At 35.3% G+C, this 20638-nt stretch overlaps 1 protein-coding gene across 1 annotated transcript; it reads left to right on the top strand.

Annotated features, from left to right (window-relative positions):
- The first annotated feature begins 1059 nt into the window (after positions 1-1059).
- On the top strand, positions 1060-20213 carry LOC122793281 (C-X-C motif chemokine 2-like). The gene is made up of 4 exons (XM_044061144.1): positions 1060-1273; positions 9019-9145; positions 9252-9335; positions 17557-20213. The coding sequence occupies exons 1-4, from the start codon at positions 1063-1065 to the stop codon at positions 17576-17578; spliced, it is 444 nt and encodes a 147-aa protein (XP_043917079.1). The 5' UTR covers positions 1060-1062; the 3' UTR covers positions 17579-20213.
- Positions 20214-20638: the final 425 nt, after the last annotated feature.

Below are 20638 nucleotides of genomic sequence, written 5' to 3'. Positions count from 1 at the left end.
TAACTAATCAACATAGTAAACGGCAGTTTCATCTTCTCTACGGTAACCCTTTGCTAGTCTTTGGTGTTCTCTAAATTTTGGAACTATAGCATCTGAGCAAGAAGATTTTGCATTAAATACAGCTTCCAGCGCTAATACAGCTTCCAGCGCTAGTCTGTAGATCCGATCATTATTAAATATTACAACGTTTATGGGTTACATGCTTTTAATATATTTTCTGTTACTGAGAAGGACCTTATTAGCTAGTCTTGTAAACGCAGACATCCTAGGGTTGAGTATCATCATTAGAGGAGTAACGCAAGTGTCAAATCATACTGTGCTTCTACACGAAAAGTAATTCTCTCTGGTAAAACAAAGTGTACTAGTGGAGAGAAAATGTGACATTTTATTAAAAATACGGCTCTTTGCTTACATTGCTGGCTTTTTAAGTCCTCATTTCATGTAAACTAGCTAAGAGATACCCCAACGTTAACTTCACCAACATTCCTGTTTCGTTTGCTATTTTAAGCTCTTGAACCATCTGTGTTCATGTGTTTTAAATGGTTAATTGTACGTCCTTTTTCTTTGGAAAAAAAATGTTATTAATTTACAAGACACAGCGAAATGCCCAGCTAAGGTCTGTATCCATCCAGTACTTACCATCTCCGCTTCAGCAAAGCGGACTGTACGATCTGCTTCATTTAAACAAGCACTTTTTATTCATCCTTTGTTGACTGCTTAGTCTCACCAGATTAAGAACGTATTTTCAGGGGTGACCCGAAATATGAGTATAGATAAATCAGTAATGTTACAGGCAGATCAAGACCAAGTAATTACAGCTGTCTTGCTTTATCATGCTTCCAAAGTGCCAATTTTATAGAAAAGTGTGAGGAAAGTATGTAAACGTGGTAGAAAGCTTCAAGAAGCTCATACTCAGTAATAGTAATTATGCTCTGTTTATTAGGCTTTGCTACTTTTGTAAATGACCCCCTCAGTGCCGCTGCTGGACTCGGTCCAGCATCTCTCCAGTTTAAAGTCGTAGGCGAGGAGCCCCTCAGCCCACATGCAAATATTACGAAACGCATGCAGCTCCTTTCTCGGGGCGTGGCGGGAGCAGCCCAAGCACAGGAGATGCATAAAAGAAGAGTCAGCTGCAGCCCGCAGGTATTAGCTGCAAAACTAACGGCTTGCTCAACTCTTTTCGTGCCGGAGTGGAGACGAAACATGATGCGTAAGACCTGCAAGCTAGCCGTCGGCATCCTGCTCATTCTGGCCTGCACACACCTCTGCAATGGTGAGTGAATGAAGGAAGCTTTACACCTCTTAGGTACACTGAAGGGATTAAATGGGTTCAGACCTTCAAAACTCTTACCAAGTGCAGTAAATCATTAATGCAAGGCGAAACGCCAGGAACTAAGGCTTTGCTTACCTGGTTAAACAGATATCGGACTGGTACATTTATTTTAATTCTATTGGTTTTGCTCAGTGGTAGGCTTAGTAGGGATGCTCACTTGTTACACGCTGAAATTGTTATTTTGTAAGGTAATCAACACCCTTAACTAAAGAATGCATTTAATTTTATTTATTTTTTTGGATTGTACCACATGCTACTTGAGTTTCTGCTATTTCAACTCACGCTATGATGTCCTCCTAAGTATGACATCTTCTCAGCGAGGTTAGAATATATGCATTATAGTAAATGAATGAATGAATGAATGAATACAGTCTTAAAACAATACGGAAGTTATTTCTTTTTTAATAAGACACAGTTACACAGATCATAATCAGTAATTAGGTTTTTCAGTAATGACAAATCTGCACAGGTATACTTTTGTAACGAGTAAAATAACATCAGATTGAAAGCAAATGTGTTTAGTTTAAGCTGCGTGTGGTATATCACTCTACAAGTTCGCTTCACAAAACATTAAGACGTGTGTTAAGACAGAAGTATAATGTTTAATAAGAAGACTAGATGTACTGCCGAAGGACGTGCCATTTAAATGGGCATTAGAGGAAGATAACTACTTTGAAGCATGAACATGTAATGATATCTATCACATTGGCCGAGTTTCAGTGTTACTATATATTATGTTATGTTGCAAGGAAAAAGAGGTATGCTTTTCGGAAAACTAGACATATACGTCAATCACATCTGTTTGATTGAACGTCTAGGATATGTTTAAACATGATGATGCAAACACAGATAGTGTGAGCATATTCAGAGTTTTATTATAATGCTTTACCAAATAACCAGTGTGGCGATACCTGGGCACTGATAACTGACTGGTATGAATTTAGTTAAGTATAAACCTTATAACCCATAGTGTGCAAATTAAGAGGGAAACATTTAACTAGTATAGTGTACCATATGCCCTAGCTTCAAACACATAAGTTACATGGCTAAAGGATAACTGCATGCTATTTTTATTATTATTTTTTTACTGCTAGCTATCCTGTTAAGATACTGTAATGAATTATACAATGGCAGGAGTTAATCAATCTAATTCAGGTAATGCAAGGTTTGGAAAACTCAACTGATTTCAGGAGTTAATTCAGAAAATATCCTGGGTCATTCCATATTCGTACTGCTTAACTCACAATGGATATTTGTAAATATTTGAGAACAAGATCCCCTTCTTCCTTGTATGCTCACAAAACACAATGCTGTCTGACTTATACAATAATTAAAGAGGTATGCTATTGTTGGGTTCCCCCTAGACATTTATCTGACTCACTTTTAAGTGAGTCTTGTCTGCCCAGTTCTTGTCATTGAAAGGAACCTATCAGAAGATCTTAAGGATATGTTCAATAAGATGGACTTGAGTGTGGTCACTTAAAAATGTTATCACAAACTCAAGTTTTGTGCTGTACATGTACTGTAATGTATATGACTACATATACTATTGCTTTTACATTCTGGAACTAATAAAACCAAAACATAGAAGATTATGATTGGGCTTTTGATCTTAATTGGTTGTTCTTGTTCAAAACTTTGATGTCAAGAAATTCAGTTCAAGAACATAGTGAAGCAAAGCTCAAGAGCATATTGTTGGTATCCATTTTAAGAACCCATGACACATGAGTTATGAGCAGACAGACCCAATCATAATTGTAATAATGGAGCTTTAGCAGGTTTAGTGCCCTACTAGTTAGAGAAAAGAAAATGTAAGAACCTGAAGTGTTTTACATCTCCACACTTCTGTTTTTCTTATGTGTGATAATTTGGTATATAACAATTTTTAAACTACTTGGCTTCTACAGTAGAAGTGAGTACTTTTATGTTCTAGCATAAAATTCCAATCTATCGGGTGCTGAGAGGTACTTAATTCAACTTTTTGAGAACATTTTATACATCAGAAAAGTGCTTAATGAATATATTGTTTCTTCCTAAATGAAGAATAAACTACAAATTACAAATCACATAATATAACATAAAAATGTCTGCAAAACAGCAGCGTATTGAAACGTTAAAAAAATAAAACTCAGCTTTTTAGTTGGCCTTTTATATATGATTTTTGTCATCAAGTGTCAATATGCTGTTGCTTTTATGGGGAAAAATTATGTTCTATTATACGATTTGTACCAGCTTTACTATCAATCCTAATATTTGAAATTTTTGTATTCCATTTTTATTTATATGTTTAATTATTTGTTGTTAAATCATTACATGATATGTTACAAAGCTTTTAAAAAGGTGTTTTGTTTTTTGCATTTTAGTTCTGATGAAGTACTGATACCTGTAGCATGGTAGCTCTGATATTTTTGGTGTTTTGAAGAAGCCTTGCAGTATGCTTGTTTTGTGGGTTTTTTATATCCACTCTCAGCTGCTTTTTGGTTGCTTTTGAGGTCATAGTTATGTTACCATATCTCCTGAAGCACAACGTCCAAGAAAACATTTTGATTGTAACTGATATATTTAATATTGTTTAGTTTCTAATACTAACTGATGGATTAGGATGCATGCTCACTATACTGCTGAACTTGAATTGGAAATTATAATGCAATTTGCTCTCACTATTCAACTTAAAATGTGCTGTATTTTGGAAAGAACTACCTAATCATCTCTCATCAGTACATCTACTCTGTAAAGAACTTTGATATATGTCTTTAGAATTTACTCATGGGACAATGTTTTTTTCCTTTGGGGAGGGTCCAATCTGCTTATCTAAATTTATGTAAACAAGTAGCTAAGTAAATAAGTAAATGTCATTGCCAATACCATAAGAAGTTAACATTTTTCATGACCTGTGGCAAATATGAGGTTGTGGCTTCATATATACTGTGCATTTTCATTCATCTGAAAAGATAAACATACTTTTTTAATTAGTGAGTAAATAAATGTATAATGAATTGCCAGACACATGATTACTACACACTTAGAAGAGAAATTTTCTGATGTGGCATGTATGCTGCATACAATCTATTGTACTTCGGCTTTTCCCAGCTAGGGGTCACCACAGCGGAACTCCGGTCCACTAATGATTGGTAGTTGATTTTTACGTGTCAAGTTACCAGCCCTGATGTACAACCTTCAACGAAGGTATGCCCCTTCACGCATGTCTCCACGCAGAAGACGCTCTAGCTGAGAATCGAACCTACATACAATCTATTGTAAATTTTCAATTTAAAGCTTATATAATGAGTTATACTTGAACTCTGTTTAGAATAGCTGAAGGGACATTAAATGTTGTTTGTATTGCTTGTATTTCATTTGCCATAATTTTCATATTTTGTTAAATATCTCATCCACCAAGTAAGACAGAAATGTTGCAAACAATAACATATAACATGATTAGTTACTAAATTATTGGAAGTTGCTCACAAAACTTTAAACATATTATATTTTTGTGACTCATAAAATATAGTTTAAGACCTAGAATGTAATAAATCTTTTCCTTTAAGGAATGGCTTATGACAAATAGCTTGCCATTTACATTTCTTTAGCACCACATAATTTTAGAGATATTAACATTTGTTTCAATTGTGAAGATTAAACTTAATTTTGTTAAAGTACTAATGATGCTGGTGCAAGCAGTGGGTTAAAGGACCTCACAAAATGGTGTGTTTGTTTGTGTGTGTGTGTGTGTGTGTGTGTGTGTGTGTGTGTGTGTGTGTGTGTGTGTGTGTGCTTGTGTACATGTGTCTCTGTATGTGTGGGTGTGAGTCTATGGTTGATGATCAAAGAAAAAATGTTTCAAATGGCTTTTAATCGAATGCTAATCATCAAAATATCTTTTCATCACGTAGGCGTTCCATCATAAATTGTATCATTGCATAGTTATAGCTGGCCAACAGAATGGAAGCATTACCCTGGTAATGTAGGTATAAGAAAACCTGCCCTTTCTCCACTTTAGCATGACCTCGGAGTTGGAATATATAATTAGTAGGAATATGGGGGGTGAAAGGACACAGACCCCCACATAATGAGTGTCTGCTGTTGAAGTAATGTTCCTCTTGTGGGGGGCTGTGCCCCACAACCCCCCTGCTAGTATATATACCAGCTCCAAGGCCACACAATACTGAGGAAAGGGTAGAATTACTTATATTTTTATATAGTGTGCACTTTATAAGGTGTTTTTCGGAATGGCATTTTTGTTTAGTTTTAGTTTCCAGCATCAACAGACACTCGTGATGTTGGCCATCTGTGACTATTTGATAAATACATTTGTAATTATATGCCTATATAATGAAAGCAGTTTTGACAGTTAGTCTTCAATTTAAAGCCATTCAAACAATGTTTTCTTTGACAATTAAAATGCACAGAACCAACTTATACTGAATTACCAAATCGCTAGTCACTTCACGAACCGTGCAGCAATAGTAACTTAATTGTACTGGTTAAAAATGCAAATTTTTAAAAACAATATTCTACTTGTAAATAAATCACTATAAAATCTAAAATCGACAAAATGCAAACTTGTAACCAAATAAGTATTTTCATCTCTAATTTACAGACTTATCAGATGCTACCATGATGTCATTTACTCTATTTATAAACCTAAGTCACATGTCTGTTTCAATTTATTAAAGATACAATGTGTCACAAAAGGAAATCCTGCCATCTCAGCTATCTGGAATGTTGTAAATAATTATATGTCATTTGTGAATATTAATATGATTTATACAGAAGTGTGACAGAAGGGGATACTGCCAACACAGCTACATGGAATTTCATAAATAGTTATATGTCATTTGTGAATACCAGCATGATGCAATTGCTTGTGTTACCATTATGTTGGTTTGGATATGTGCTGAGGAGGGATGCAGAGTATATTGGGAAAAAGATGAAGCTGCCAGGTAACAGGAAAAGAGGAAGGCCTAAAATAAGGTTTATGGATGTGGTGAGAGAGGGCATGTAGGTGGTTGGTGTGACAGAGCAATATGCAGAGGACAGGAAGAAATGGAAACAGTTGATCTGCTGTGGCGACCCCTAACGGGAGCAGCCGAAAAAAGAAGACCACTATATTAGAACTGTATGTTATTTGTGTATCACATTGATGGAACAGAAAAAGATATTTTAAAGTATTGAGCAGAAATGTATATACACTATTGTTACAGTTTATATATATATGTATATATATATATATGTATATATATATATATATATATATATATATATATATAGATAGATAGATATATATATATATAAATATACACACACACATATATTAACAGGAGATAAACCTGCAAAATTTAAGAATAGTTGAAGATAAGTTACTTTATAGCTAGGCTATAAATGAAAGATGTTATCACTCAGTTTCAGTGTAGTAGTAGACACAATTTCTAGAGCTAGAATTTTTTTCTATTGTCTTTGCATGTGGAGGAATGTAAATTATTTTACGACTTCCACCATTTGACAAAAGATCAAAGAAGGTCCATGTTTGTGTTTTCACAGAGAGATGCTAAATGGTACAAGCTGCAGTGGGGGTTTAGCCTGGGAACTGAAGTCAGGTGACAAAAAGTGATGACATGCTGCAAGTATCCCAGCAGTAATATTTGATATTATTTTAAGAAGTCTCTGAGAGAGAGAGAGAGACAGTGCACTTTGTATTTTGTGTTTAACCTGGAAACATCCACTGACCACTTCTGCCTGCTTGTTGTTCTGTAAGTAAATTTTTAGGGCACAGTAACTCTTTTGGATTCAGCTAGAAATATAGTAAAGTACAGCTTAGATGTTTTCTTTATTTATTTGAGACTGTCCTACAATGTTGTTTTAAATATTTATTTTTATTTTGAAGTCTGAAGTCATTATGAATACATATTTAGTATTGCCTTGTTCTTTTATTTATTATTAAATATATGTAAACATTTCAATTGTGGCTGGTCTGTTTAGAGATATTTAAGCTTTTAGAGTACTTACATATTTATTTGGTGACTTTGTGCAGGCCACTCCTAATAGCCTGGCCTTTGGTCAAACTACCATTTGGATTAATAGTAACATTACACAGTAGGATTGGACACCCTTTGTTAAGGGCCTTAAAGTAGCTGATGGGGGATCTTGTGGCAGTGATAACTACCTTATAGTCTGTGCAAAATGGGGATAGCTAGTAAACCTGTGCCAGCCTTTCCCAGGTGTGTGTGTAAAACAAATCTCCAGGATTTTGTGTGTCAGCTACTTGCGAGGCGACATGAAGTACTGGTTGGACAGAGAGAAAGAGAGAGAGAGAGTGTTGGAGGACTTGGCTTGGAACCCTGACTAAGGATTCAACTCTATAGCTGTTCCAGTGAGGAGTCGTATTGGGGATCTGAAGAAAGAGGGAGAAACCAGCCAAAGACTGGCTGTGGTCTCTGTGTACTTATAAGAGAAATTGCACTTTACTGTGTGTGTACTTGTCATCCTCCCAGTGTGTACTTTCTCCACTGTTGCCAGTGGTGAGGATTGACGCTCCTTGATTACTGGGCTACTGCTGCGGCATCACACAATGTATCCATGGATTTTATAACTGACATCACTTTTAATGATAGCTGCTTAGAGTAAAAAGTAGTATCAGTTATAAAATCCATAGATACATTCTGTCTAGTCAACCATTATGTAGTCCCATCTTTCCAGGTCGGCTACCTTTCCGTAACCCTTACCTTCTACATCAGTGTGGAAACATGCTACACATATTCTGACTTACTTGAATGTCACATTCCTTATCCCTTTCCTCTCTTTTCTCATATTCTACACTGACTAAATGAATAGTCAGGTTTGCCTCTTCGCTTTCTAATATTTCCCCACACTTCCCTGCATATTTTATTTTTTATATTTGTTTACTGGGATAATCTGACTGGATATATGTCCATTTTCAACAGAGGCTGAATGTATATGCATATGCAGCTACTATTAATACAATGTTTATTCTCTTATTACTGTCACTTCCTGTATACCATGATTTATGTCTAATGCTTCAAAAGGGACTGAACATGACAGTTTCCTCCATCTTATACCTCTTACCCTAATTCACATAAGCCATAGTCCCTTCATTTTGATACTAAACTGTGTTCTGTAAAATGTTATCTAACTTGTATCATGTGGCTTAATCACACTCACTTTTTGTGTTGACAAATTCTTTTTTTCTTTTCAACATTGTGCTGTATTGTTTTCCAGTGCCAGGGTTGGTAGTAGTACTGTGCTACACTGACCATGTACTAATCCTATTAGGAGGAGCTTGATAAACCCTGATAAAATATATGGTATTTAGTATGTTTGCCTAACTTACTCTAATATGCTCAGCCTGCTTTCAAAGTGACATACAGCCTTTGTTTAGATTTCTATAGTGTATGCAACAGTAATAAATGTAATCATTTATAATTCCACATTTTTTCTTTTTTATGTTGTTATTATTTGCTTCTTTGTTTGACTATATTTTTGACTCTGTGCTATTTTCCCATGGAAATTTAACCTAGGGTCTGATCATATAAACTCAGAATGGTGTATAATTTAAAGGTGGGTATACATATCTGTAAGTGTGGAATTATAAGGTGAAGTCATTCTGTACACTAAAGGTATTGCAATATTTTTATGTTATAGCGACTAATGTTTGATTCTAATTGCAGGTGCAGCTCTTGGGATAGACTTGCGATGTCACTGCATAAAAACAGTTTCGTATTTCATCCCACCAAAAAATATAGCGACCATTGAAATCATCCCAAATGGGCCACACTGTAGTCTGGTTGAGGTTATGTAAGTGTGATATACAATGAAGTATATTTACAAGTTGCACTATTTTAGAAGGTGAACACATTTACGTTTAGATATAGTCAATAGTAACTGCTGTTTCTGTTTTCAGTGCAACAGTGCAATCTGGTCAGTTAATTTGCCTGAACCCCGAGGCCAGATGGGTGAAGATGATCCTTGAAAACATACTGAGCAGGTATATATCTCATCAGCATGAACAGAACTGCAATTTGAATGTGCCTTTTCATTCATGCTTGGAGTGAATTTTTAATGTAGCATTGTATTGTATTAGATTTTTCACTACTGATGTTTCTTTGCTTTCTTGGTGCTGTAGCTAGATACACTCAAAGTTGCCATTCCCTCTTTCATTTCATATTTTGAATATGTAAGATTAAGTTATCTTAAGAAATTCTGTTAAGTATGCCATTTTGATTCTAAGCACCCAGTTTGTCTCCATAAGTGAATCTATGTAAGAGAGCTAGTTTTGTTTATATATATGGGAATGCTGCTTGCATTTGTAGCACTTATTACAAGATTTTTCTTAAAAAGCCATATTCTTCATGAAATGCATTTATGTATAAAAATGCAGGTGTTACCGAGCACAGTAGTAAAAACAGCTTTTTCATCCAACATAACATCTTAATTTTTATACCAGTTCTTAAAACATTAATATGCATCAGACAATGTATTTGAACTTAACTTACAGAACTCACACATGGGTTCAGAGTTATAAAGGCATTGCAATTCATATTATATTGTATGTAGACATAAGGTATTCTTTAGTGTGAACCATAGCAGATTTTAATGAGCTTCTTCATAACTGTGGATACTGATTAATATTCTATCAAATTTAAGATGAATCTTTTGTCTTTAACTAATACTTTACTACAAAATGATTTAACCCATGTTCATACAATGCATATTATATATATATATATATATATATATATATATATATATATATATATATATATATATATATATATGTGTGTGTGTGTGTGTGTGTGTGTGTATATGTGTGTGTGTGTGTGTGTGTGTGTATGTATTCTTCACAATTTTTATTGATTGGTACACCTAAATGACAGGTGAAACACTTACAGTCCAAAATATTATTACTGTATGGTGCCTTTGTGAGCCATTGATTCTAAGTCCTTAAATACCCTTAATTGATTTAAAGCTCCAGACTGTATATAGTAATTCAGCTGTTGAATTACTTGCTTACATTGCACAGACAGAATGTTAGGTATTTTAACCATACTAGCTTGTTCACAGGGGCAAAGAATGCATTATGGAGTTAAAAAAATACTGGTATATACATTTAGGATATGGAAATATTTCATATGTAATTTGCCAGATAATTGCTCAAGTTGGAAAATACTTTATATCTTTTAAAAATGTAACTTGTTGAGTGGAGATATATGTATGAGGAAAACATTTTTTCTTTTCGGAGGGTGGGGTTGGAGGTGCACCATCCAGTATGAGACAAATTTGAATTTTGCCTTATACCTGAAAGGGTGTAGAGATAACCTTTAGCACAGTCACTGTAATCAAGTTTAGCAAAGGATAATGAAACAAATGAATACGCAGTTCAGTTTAACATAACTTTATTAAGTATGTTATAATAATTGACAATTAAGAGAAATAAATGCATGTTTTTTACCACAGGAAATTTATAGAGCTTTAAGGTTTCAGACTCAATGGTAATATCATGATTATCTAATAACAGTTGCCATTATAAGAGCACATTACATACTTTTAGGTTTTCAAGTAAGATAAAAGCCCATAATTAATAACTTAAGAAAAGCAGACAGTGCATTGAATTGAAATAGAAAATTGTTGGAAAGATATCCATTTTTATTACAGATGGTTTTGCAAGTAAAAATACTTTTAAATTTGGATCGTCTTCAAGATCATATTGCATTTTGTTAGGAATTTCACCCATATTACTATGTGTAAATTAAATCAGGTAAGGTATATCCTAACCCCAAGATGTATCCACGGTGGTGCAGTGGTAGTGTTGTCGCCTCACAGCAAGAGGTTCTCCCGTCCGATTCTTAGCTGGAGGACCTACTGCATGGAGTCTGCATGTCCTCCCTGTGGTTGAGTGGCATTTGAAAGACATGTGTGAATAGGTGTGCCTTCATTGAAGGTTGGGCATCAAGCTGGCACCTTGGCACCATGAAAATCTACTGCCAATCATTAGCGGACCAGAGTTCTGTGGTGGCAACCCCAAAAGAAAAGAAGAAGATATCCTAACCCCAAGATATTGCAATTCTTCAAGTGAAGTATTGTTTTTTGCTGAGAGGATAGAGATGGTATAAAAGCTATATTTGTTAATGTTATGTATTTAGATTAGAACTGGTCTGTTAACATTAAATTTAAAAGTAGATGCTTAACTATATTCCTCAATAATATTAAGAATACTGGGTAGTGATAATTCTGTAGGATTAAAAAGATATGCAGATGTCACCTGCAATATTACATCACACTTATTTTCAAATTATGACTGGCTATTTCGTGTGAGCAAAATGATGTATCATTTTATAAAAAAGGGTTCCAAGAAAATGTTAAAACAATGACAAGGGGCAATCTTAAGGCCCACAAGCTAGAATTCTAATTAGAGTGGAGAGTTTTCCATTTATTGTAAGGTATGTTGAGACTATATAATTTTCAGGAATACAAACATATAAAGTGTTATATAATTAAGGTATATGAAGATCATCAATGACTTTACTGCTTTATAGGTTTCATAGGTTTATACTAGGCTAACTGTCCTTTTGGGGCCATTTTAAGCCTAGCCAATTATTCCTTGTGAGAATCAAACCTCACATCTTGTGTCTGTATGGTAAACACCTTAACCACTATGCCAACCTCCCACATGCTATCTAATGCAAATGATCCCATTGATACATTACACATTCAGTCTGTGATTGTGATGTAAAATTATTTCAGTCATCACCAATACTGTCTCTATCTTTACCCAACCATAATCTAATTGTATATATAGATGATATACTGCTACTTAAAGCTAGAAAAATGCACCAGTTCCTTCACAAGGTCATGCAATCTACATTCTCAGACTTGCAACTAGATTTATATTAAACTTCTAATTAATAGTAAAGAAACAATAAAACATGATGCTGTTGTCTGCAAAGAAACTTGTACCTTTACCTCCTTTAACGTTAACAGAGATTAATGGCTGCACAGTTCCAAACTTCACATGACGAAAATACATTGGATTAACTCTAGACCAGTTTCTAAGCTTTAATTTATGCACAGATAGTATTACATTCAGAGCACTAAATCAGATGAAATATGCTATCAAATTTCATACCTGCTCACCTCAACTGCACATATGGCAATAACTAAAAATGTGCTGATTCCAAAAATAGAATATGCTCTCCCTCTGATCACAATTCTCTCAGCTTAAAATATTCAAAAATCCAGGTGGTTGAACATAATCTACATATATTTGCCCTGCTTGCTGATCTAAATTGTCACTATTGCAATCAATAAAAAGGCCCATTGGATACTTCTACTAAATAATTTAATCATTAAAATCCTAATACAAGGTTATTGCTAACTTCTCAAAAGAATCTTCCAGATCAGTGAACAAAGTTACTCCCTTAGACACATCCAAGAAGTCACAATCACATTTCTTTCACCTAGATTCAAACATACGACTGGTGAAAAAGCCTCATCTCAAATTAGACCAGCTATGAGATATTCTTTACCCACAGTAATAAAAAAATCCAAAACACTAGGATTATTCAAAAACGTCTTAATCAGTTTTTATAAAATGAATTTAAGTGCACCTGATTTCGTGACAGTTTAATTATCACAACATATTACAAGTATATTCCTTTCCTACATATTTGTACATAATGTATAAATAACTTCTAACTACACATAAATACACTGCTGAATATTTTTTCAAATGTAGCGATTTTTCTACCTCTATGTAAATTAACTTGCAACATATGCATGTACATACCAATACGCTCTATGCACTGTATAAATGTTTATTAACATTCTTGACATTTATTGTACCTTTGTATTCAGGTCATTACTGAAAAGGGTCAGTAGATTCTGCTCTACCTGGTTATCATACTGTAACATGAAAGTGAAATAAATAAAAATCTTGAACTGCTTTTACTTCTTAGGTTCTTAGGTTCTTAGGTTCATACTAGGCCTGCCTGGGGGGGGCAAATATAAGCCCAGTTCGATTCTGTATGGCTTCGCCACCCCCTTGATTTGAGTATACCTGCCCTTTTTTTTTTGTTGGTTTACTGTGCCTGTGCTCTGTAGACACACGGGACACGAGTAATCCCTGGACAAACCTACCCATCCTCCATCCACCTATCGTCTCCTGAAGAGAGATGTGAGTGCTCTGCCTCAGGTGAACTGATGAATTTATTCCATTTGAGCCTCTGGCTTCCTCTAGGGTTATCTCTCTTCTGCAATTTCTATTCATTTCTCTTCAGAGGCAGAAGTTGCGGCTCCTCAACGGGATTACTGAGTGGACGACATAGTTAATGCTATATTTGTATCAGCTTTGTATATGGATTGTGGATTGCCGATAGAGGCGGTTGCATAGATTTAAGCAAGGCGGCAAAATGGCTGAGATTATGGCATCTATTTAACTACTGAGCATCTTGCATCTGCTGTTTTTCGGTTTGATCTCTTGGATCTTGTGTCGGGTGGGTTTCTCCCAAGGGCAGTGTATTCTAAAGGGGCACGTTTTTAAAAGATGCAAAGATGAAACCTACCTGATGAGGTGGGGATGAAAAACCCTTCTAGTGACGAACCTTGCTATGTATGAGGTCTTTCTATTGGGTTTGGGCTATGTAGACCTTTTTTTAATAACTTATTTCAAACTTGTGATTGGTTAAATGGAGAGAGATTGTTGCTAATAATTCCCAGGTCTTTAATAAACTTCTGGTACCTTTTTGGGTTTTTCCATTTATGTGTCTTTTTGGGTTTTAGCTTTTAAACCATTTTACTTTTTATAGTTATTATAGCATTTTGCCTTTTTGTGCTGCCCCAGGCGCTTCTCCTCTAGAGAGCCGTCTTCAGAGAGAGACCTTGTGTTGGTGAGTCAGATATAGCTGCGTTTCGTGGTCCCTCGGAAAAGTATTTACGTCTAAGAGTGGTCCGGTGACAGTCCTGTGGACCTCGCTTGTACCTCGACAAGTTGAAGTCTGACATGAGCTAGAGTGGGACCCTCTGTGGGTGGGTGCTTTGAAGCCAGTTTGCGACCTCTCTTGTGATCTGTCTTGGATCCCAGTGTGGATAGCTTGTTTATGATGCATAGTTGTGACTTGTGTCGATACCTTTGCATGGTATTATATGGCTGACTGGACTAGCTTCCCAGCTGTCAAATGGTGACTGTTTGTAAGTCAATGGCTTTGGTGATCATATCTGCTTCATAGCTCCCCAAACTAGGGTGGATCTCATGTCTGTAGGTCCCTGTTTCCAAAGAAGTCATCTGCCTTGACAAAGCCGGACTGCAGGATTGTAGTGTCTGGTGGTCCCCCCTGTAGTTAGATGTAGGTCCCCAATGTCTTGGCTTATGAGCTGTGGAGTCTAGAATAGTTTGAGGCTCCATCTGCTGGTTCAGGCAGGTCGGTGGAGGCTTCATTGTAGCGAGGTTTATCACTGTGAGGCTGAGCTCTCTCACGTGTTTTATTTGTATTTTAGCTGATCTGGGAGTATCCTGTAGGAGTTTGAGACGAGGGTAGCTCCCCATGGAGAGGGTGTTTTATGTTTGGGATGAGCAAATCTAACCCAAGGGAAGCAGTGCTCTTGTGGGATGGAGGCAGAAGTTTTGCACTGCCTTTGTCTTGGGAGATAATGGCGATGTGCCTGATAGGAGGACTTTGGCTTTGGGGATCTGTGGTTCAGAATTATTTTGTGTCTGTCTTTGCAGATCAGGTTCCTCTGTAGCTTCAAAAAAGCCTTATATTTGTCTTTGATGTCCAAGTGCCTTTTTCTTGCGACTGAATCCTGAATTGTCTTTGATGTGATCGTTATTTTTTGCTATTGTAGATCAGAGATGCTTCCCTGTTAGGGATTTTTTCTATTTTGTAAAGATCGCAGGGTTTCAACTGTGCCCTTGTGAGATGGCCCTTCCCACGTGATTTTTCACCTACTCTTGAATGATTGTAGCTTGGTTTTGTTGTTTTAGCATTGGCCATGGTTCTTTGGTGCAGACATTTTTATGGCAGTCATTGAGCCGGCGAGTTCTGTCTTTGGATGTATTAGGCTTGGGCCTTTGGAGGGATAGTGAGGTTGGGGTGTGGACATACTCCCTCCCTCCTTTTGTCGTTCGTTTTTTCGGTTGGGCCTCAGGAGACTCAACCCTGCACCTTGCTTTTGTTTTTCAAAAAACCCCACCCATTAAGTCAAGTCCCCTTCTACAAGCCAACTAAATAAAAAAAATGTTGCAAGATCTACAGCGTATCAAAAACAGCTGAAATCAATAAACCCATTTTATATCAAGATTTGTACTTGATGTTGGATGATAATTCTTTTAAGAATACTATCTTAATTAGGTTTATGGATAAAGTATTTCTACAGCAGTTTCTCTATTTGACATTCTATAGCATTTTGGCTAAAGAAATACAATAAGTTTGAGGTTAAAATAACTTTATAGCTTGTATAAAATATTGCATCCAGACCATCTGGGACACAGACCTTATTAGGTTTATTTTGTGGTAATACTAATGCTTGGAATTTACTGTCTGTCATTTTTAAGTTATATATGTATTTTCCTCAATAGCTATTTCTTCATACTGTCTTAAATTGCTAAGTCTTACTGATAAGGAACCCTCTAGTAATTACTTTTCCAACTGATCGTCTCAGATCATAACAGATATTCTCAATGTGTTGCTTACTGAAGTATGACTTAATTGTAACATCTATGTTCTATTCTTTTAGAAGATATGAGCTAATTCTTCAGTTAGTAATTGTACTATAAATTTTGGATTGTAAATCTGAAGTGTATCACCAAATGACCTGAAAAGATTATTTGTTCATTTATAAACTCCAGGCCATATTTGTGCAATGACTTAGACATAAGGAAGAAATTATTATGATGTGGAAAAATCAACTCTCTGCCCTCCAGGGGATATCCTTCGATATGGATTAAAAAGATCAAACACAGTTACTAAGCTTTTCAGAAATAAAATATTTTTGTTTGGTTTAATGGATTATTACATTCTTCCTTATCATACATTGAACCAAAAGTTATACTCCTATCTTCTCCCGTAATCTAGTCACATTGTAATATTTTGAAATATTATCAAAAGATGCTTTATGAAAGTCAATCCACCACATGGTGTATGTAATGACAATATAAGTGTGGATTTTGTTAATTTCTGACTAGAACATCTGGTTAATATAAATCTTCTTTCCATGTACTCTAGAGAGCAGGCTATTTCATTTAGGATTGCTACACCATTTCTACTTGTGAAATTGCTGGCTAGAAACAAATGTGGTATCCATTTTTCCTTATACCATTAAAATGGGTTTGCTAACATATAAGTTCCTCAAATGAAACAGTTATTCATATTTATATTAAATAGTAAATGACAGAAGAGGATCCTTATATCGGTAACTTGGGTCCTGTATACATTCCATTATGATAATAATGTCAAATATTTGATCTATATATTTGAATTGAGAAGTGCCTATGGAAGTTGATAGCCTACCTACCTACCAATAAATTAAGTCACAGTGGTGCTATTCCAATTTTATGTACCACAATGAACTGAAACATTAGGAGAAAGGATAACCTTTCAGAATTTCACAAGCTGGCCACAGCTAACTAAGCAGATCTTTATTCAACATCTTCTTCCAGTGGACAGTTTTGCCTGGGATGAATCTATCAAAGTAATTCATAATTCTAATCTCCCAAACTCTTATTTATAACAACTGCTGTTTAATCAGATATCCAAGCTGTGACAGCCTCAAAGAATCAGGGGATGTACCCCTTATGAAAAGTGATAATTTAGACTAAAATATTCATGAATCTGGAGAACTGGGGTATTGCTCTACATGAAACTTTATGATTTGAACTAAAACATTTGCAAATCATCTCCTGCAAGGAAGTATACTTTCAAGAAATCATATATGAGAAGGCAGTATACCCCAGCAACATTTCTGGATTTGTATTCAAGTAAACATTCTTGCATGCAAAAGTTTGTGTATATATGTATATGTATACATAACTGTGTGTGTGTGTATGTGTGTGTGTGTGTGTGTGTGTGTGTGTGTGTGTGTGTGTGTGTGTGTGTGTGTGTGTGTGTGTGTGTGTGTGTCTGCACATGAGAGAGAGAGAGACAAGGTGTTATCCTAAGAGGAGTCACAATAAATACAAGTCATTAATACAGAATTTTTCATCTTTTATGTTTCAGTGCCAAGCAAAATTACTATTAAAAATTGGTTTGAACATGGAAGCTGCCATGAATTTGATGAACTACAAAGCAAGGCATAAGTCGGGAGCCTCACAATATGACCAGAGGTTTATTTTGCAGTAGCTGAACATTTTTCTTTCTTAGCCAATTTTTGTTTGCACATACGTCTGACAGCATTGTAAGCATGTTCAGATAAGATTGTGTGACTAATGTTACCATTCAGCTTTCACTGCAATGACCTGGACCCCAACATCCTGCATCTCCTTGTGTTTGTGAAGCAAATGAAGAGATACAGAAAAAGCATGGTGTGCAGTGTGTGACCTGCATCATGAAAATATATTTTAACCTTCGAGGTACCATGTGATGTTCTGTTTGTAGTACATTACCTGCTAAGGCAATTATAGTTTTAGCCTCTGAATGTGGTGTATATTAAAACCTTTTGATAGAGTTCTGCTGTTTTCTGAGACAGTCTAAAGACTGGATAGAACAAGCACAGCTAAATGTATTTTAGACAGTTTAACTAAAAGAACTGCAGAATACCACCTAATGAATGTAATTATAATGCTAACAGGATACTGCCTGAACTTAATGCTGAATTGCAGTAATATAGTGACTAACAACAGTAACTTGATTTGTGTACAGACCCAGGAATTATAAGGGACATTTAGGGGAGTAACTTGCAGAGACAGTGAATCTCCAGGCACTACTTCAATTCTATGTCATAAAATAATTGGGGATTGAGATTGAGACAGGTAATTGGTACAGCTCACTAAATTTCCAGCACTCTCCCTACCTTTCAGCAGGGCAGGCATGGTGATAGTACTTCGCCTTCTTTATGATGGCAGATGAGAAACAGTGACTTTTGTACAAATGTCAAAGCTTGAGGAAGTCCGGTAGGAGTTGAGATGTAATGGAGCTGTAGGCAAGGAATAAAAGCAAGTGCAAAATTAACTCTGCTCAAATTCTTACATGCTTTATGCCATCATCTGTCTATCTGTCTGTCTGTCTCTCTCTCTCTCTCACCCTGTTTATGTTACAGATATAAACTGATATTTAATATATTTCAGCTTAAGTGCATATGAGTTTGTGTGCATGAATGCATGCTTGTTCTCTTATAAATGAATACTTTGATTAACAGTAAAATAACAGCTCCAAACACATTATGTAGACGTTTTACTTATGACAAGATGAAGATACAGATACAAGCTGCATTGCTGTTATATTGCCATTCTTATACAGGAATCTTATAGACAGATTTTGTTATACATGTAGCTATCAAAATACAATACAATGTTTCAGTACAGTGCATGTTTTCTTGACATTTAGCTATGCTTAGACCAGTCTGTGTGTGTGTGTGTGTGTGTGTGTGTGTGTGTGTGTGTGTGTGTGTGTGTGTGTGTGTGTGTGTGTGTGTATACGTGTAAGGTTTTCTACTGCAAAGAATGATTCTTGGACTAAATTTCCTGCCAGACTATGTCATCCTAGGAATTAAGTGCGCAATTAACAATTTATTGAATGGACCATGTCAACAATAACAGATTAATAAAATCTGGTTTTCTGAAAAATTTAAAAAATTCAGTACTTTTCTGTAATCTTGGTGAGAAGTGCACATTTTAAACACAGCAGGCTTTCTTTTACATTTAGACAATCATCCCTGATGAAATTGTCTTAGAATCTGATGGTTTCCTTGAGCTGTGTTACTACCTCTGGAGATGGCTGCATCCATTATTTTTTGAATTCACTAGCATTCTGCTTCTTTTATCTTAATATTCTGGAGATTTGCAGTAAAAATTAATCATGGACTATAAGGTGTAAAGCAGTTAAAATGTAGAAAAAAAATGACCTTGTTGACTTCCACAACCATTTTATTTTCCATAAGCATAATTCATTAATATTTTTGAATTCTATCATGGAAATTATAGTACATTATCATTTTTATCATGTATTCACTTCCAAAAATACTGTGGCTCAGTTCATTAATGTCTTTTTAAAAATGTCTAAAATGGATATTTTTTGTTAGGTTGTTCTTCCACTATTATCATGGTAAATACTGCTGCAAGATGTAAATGATATATTAGCCTGGGTATAATTATTTAATAACATATTATATAGTCAATGCTTTTCCTGTCTTTAGAGGCCTTTTGTGTCACATTCTCTGCATTTTTTATGAAAATGGACAGATAACACGGAATATGTAGTGCTCTTGGTGAGGCTTTCCTTTCTATTGATTTGAGCTTGATCTCTAAAATAACAATTTTAAGGGTATGAACAAGGTATAAACAATACATATTTGCTTTAATAGCCAGCTAGCTCATTAATCCCTTATTTTTCCACTCTGCAATTTATCTTCACCAGTAATGTCATATATCATAGTACTTTTGCAACCAGTTGCATATTGAAGCAGAGTTAATCAGTGTTCTCAAGTCAGATTGTAGAGTCATAACCAATATTTCTTTGTCTTGCAAAGATGCATCTACACTTTTAGAAATGTATAATGATAGGAAAGTACTGAAGTTTATGTTACAATATGTATTTATTTTTAAGTTTAATGTATACTAAGGATGAAAATATTCTGTAATATTATGGAGCATGCATTTGAAATTGAAATGTAGATAAATAAAGGGATATCAACTGATTAAAGATGCTATTTAAAGTGCTCTGATTGTATTTGGTTTGTAGCTTGTGTTTCAGATTAACATTATTCTTGAATGCAACTCAGCATTGCAAATTCAGCTGAAATTTATGTATTAGCTCTTCTTCTGATTTATAGGCATGGTTGTTATTTAAACTGATATAAACATTGTGGGCTGGGTTCATGAGCTGTTTATACTACATACAATTTGGATTGCGCCTGAAATAAGCACAAAGATGGTGGCCATCAATACAGAGATGGAAGTTGTATATTTTACTGAAACTCATTACATTAATAAGCCATTTCAGAAACTTCTTTCAAAGTTTTTGTGACCTTAGTGGGTTTTATATTAACTAACATTGTGCAAGGTAGCCCCACAAAGGGCTGCGGGGTAATTATTCCCATTTCACTCAAGGCTCATAAATATTTTTTTCTAATGTGTAAAATTCA

The sequence above is a fragment of the Protopterus annectens genome, chromosome 2.part0, assembly GCF_019279795.1.
Source record: "Protopterus annectens isolate FY-2018-M chromosome 2.part0, PAN1.0, whole genome shotgun sequence".
Lineage (NCBI taxonomy): Eukaryota > Metazoa > Chordata > Ceratodontiformes > Protopteridae > Protopterus > Protopterus annectens.
Note: the sequence above shows the minus strand (reverse complement) of the source record. Positions and strands in the feature narration are given on the sequence as shown.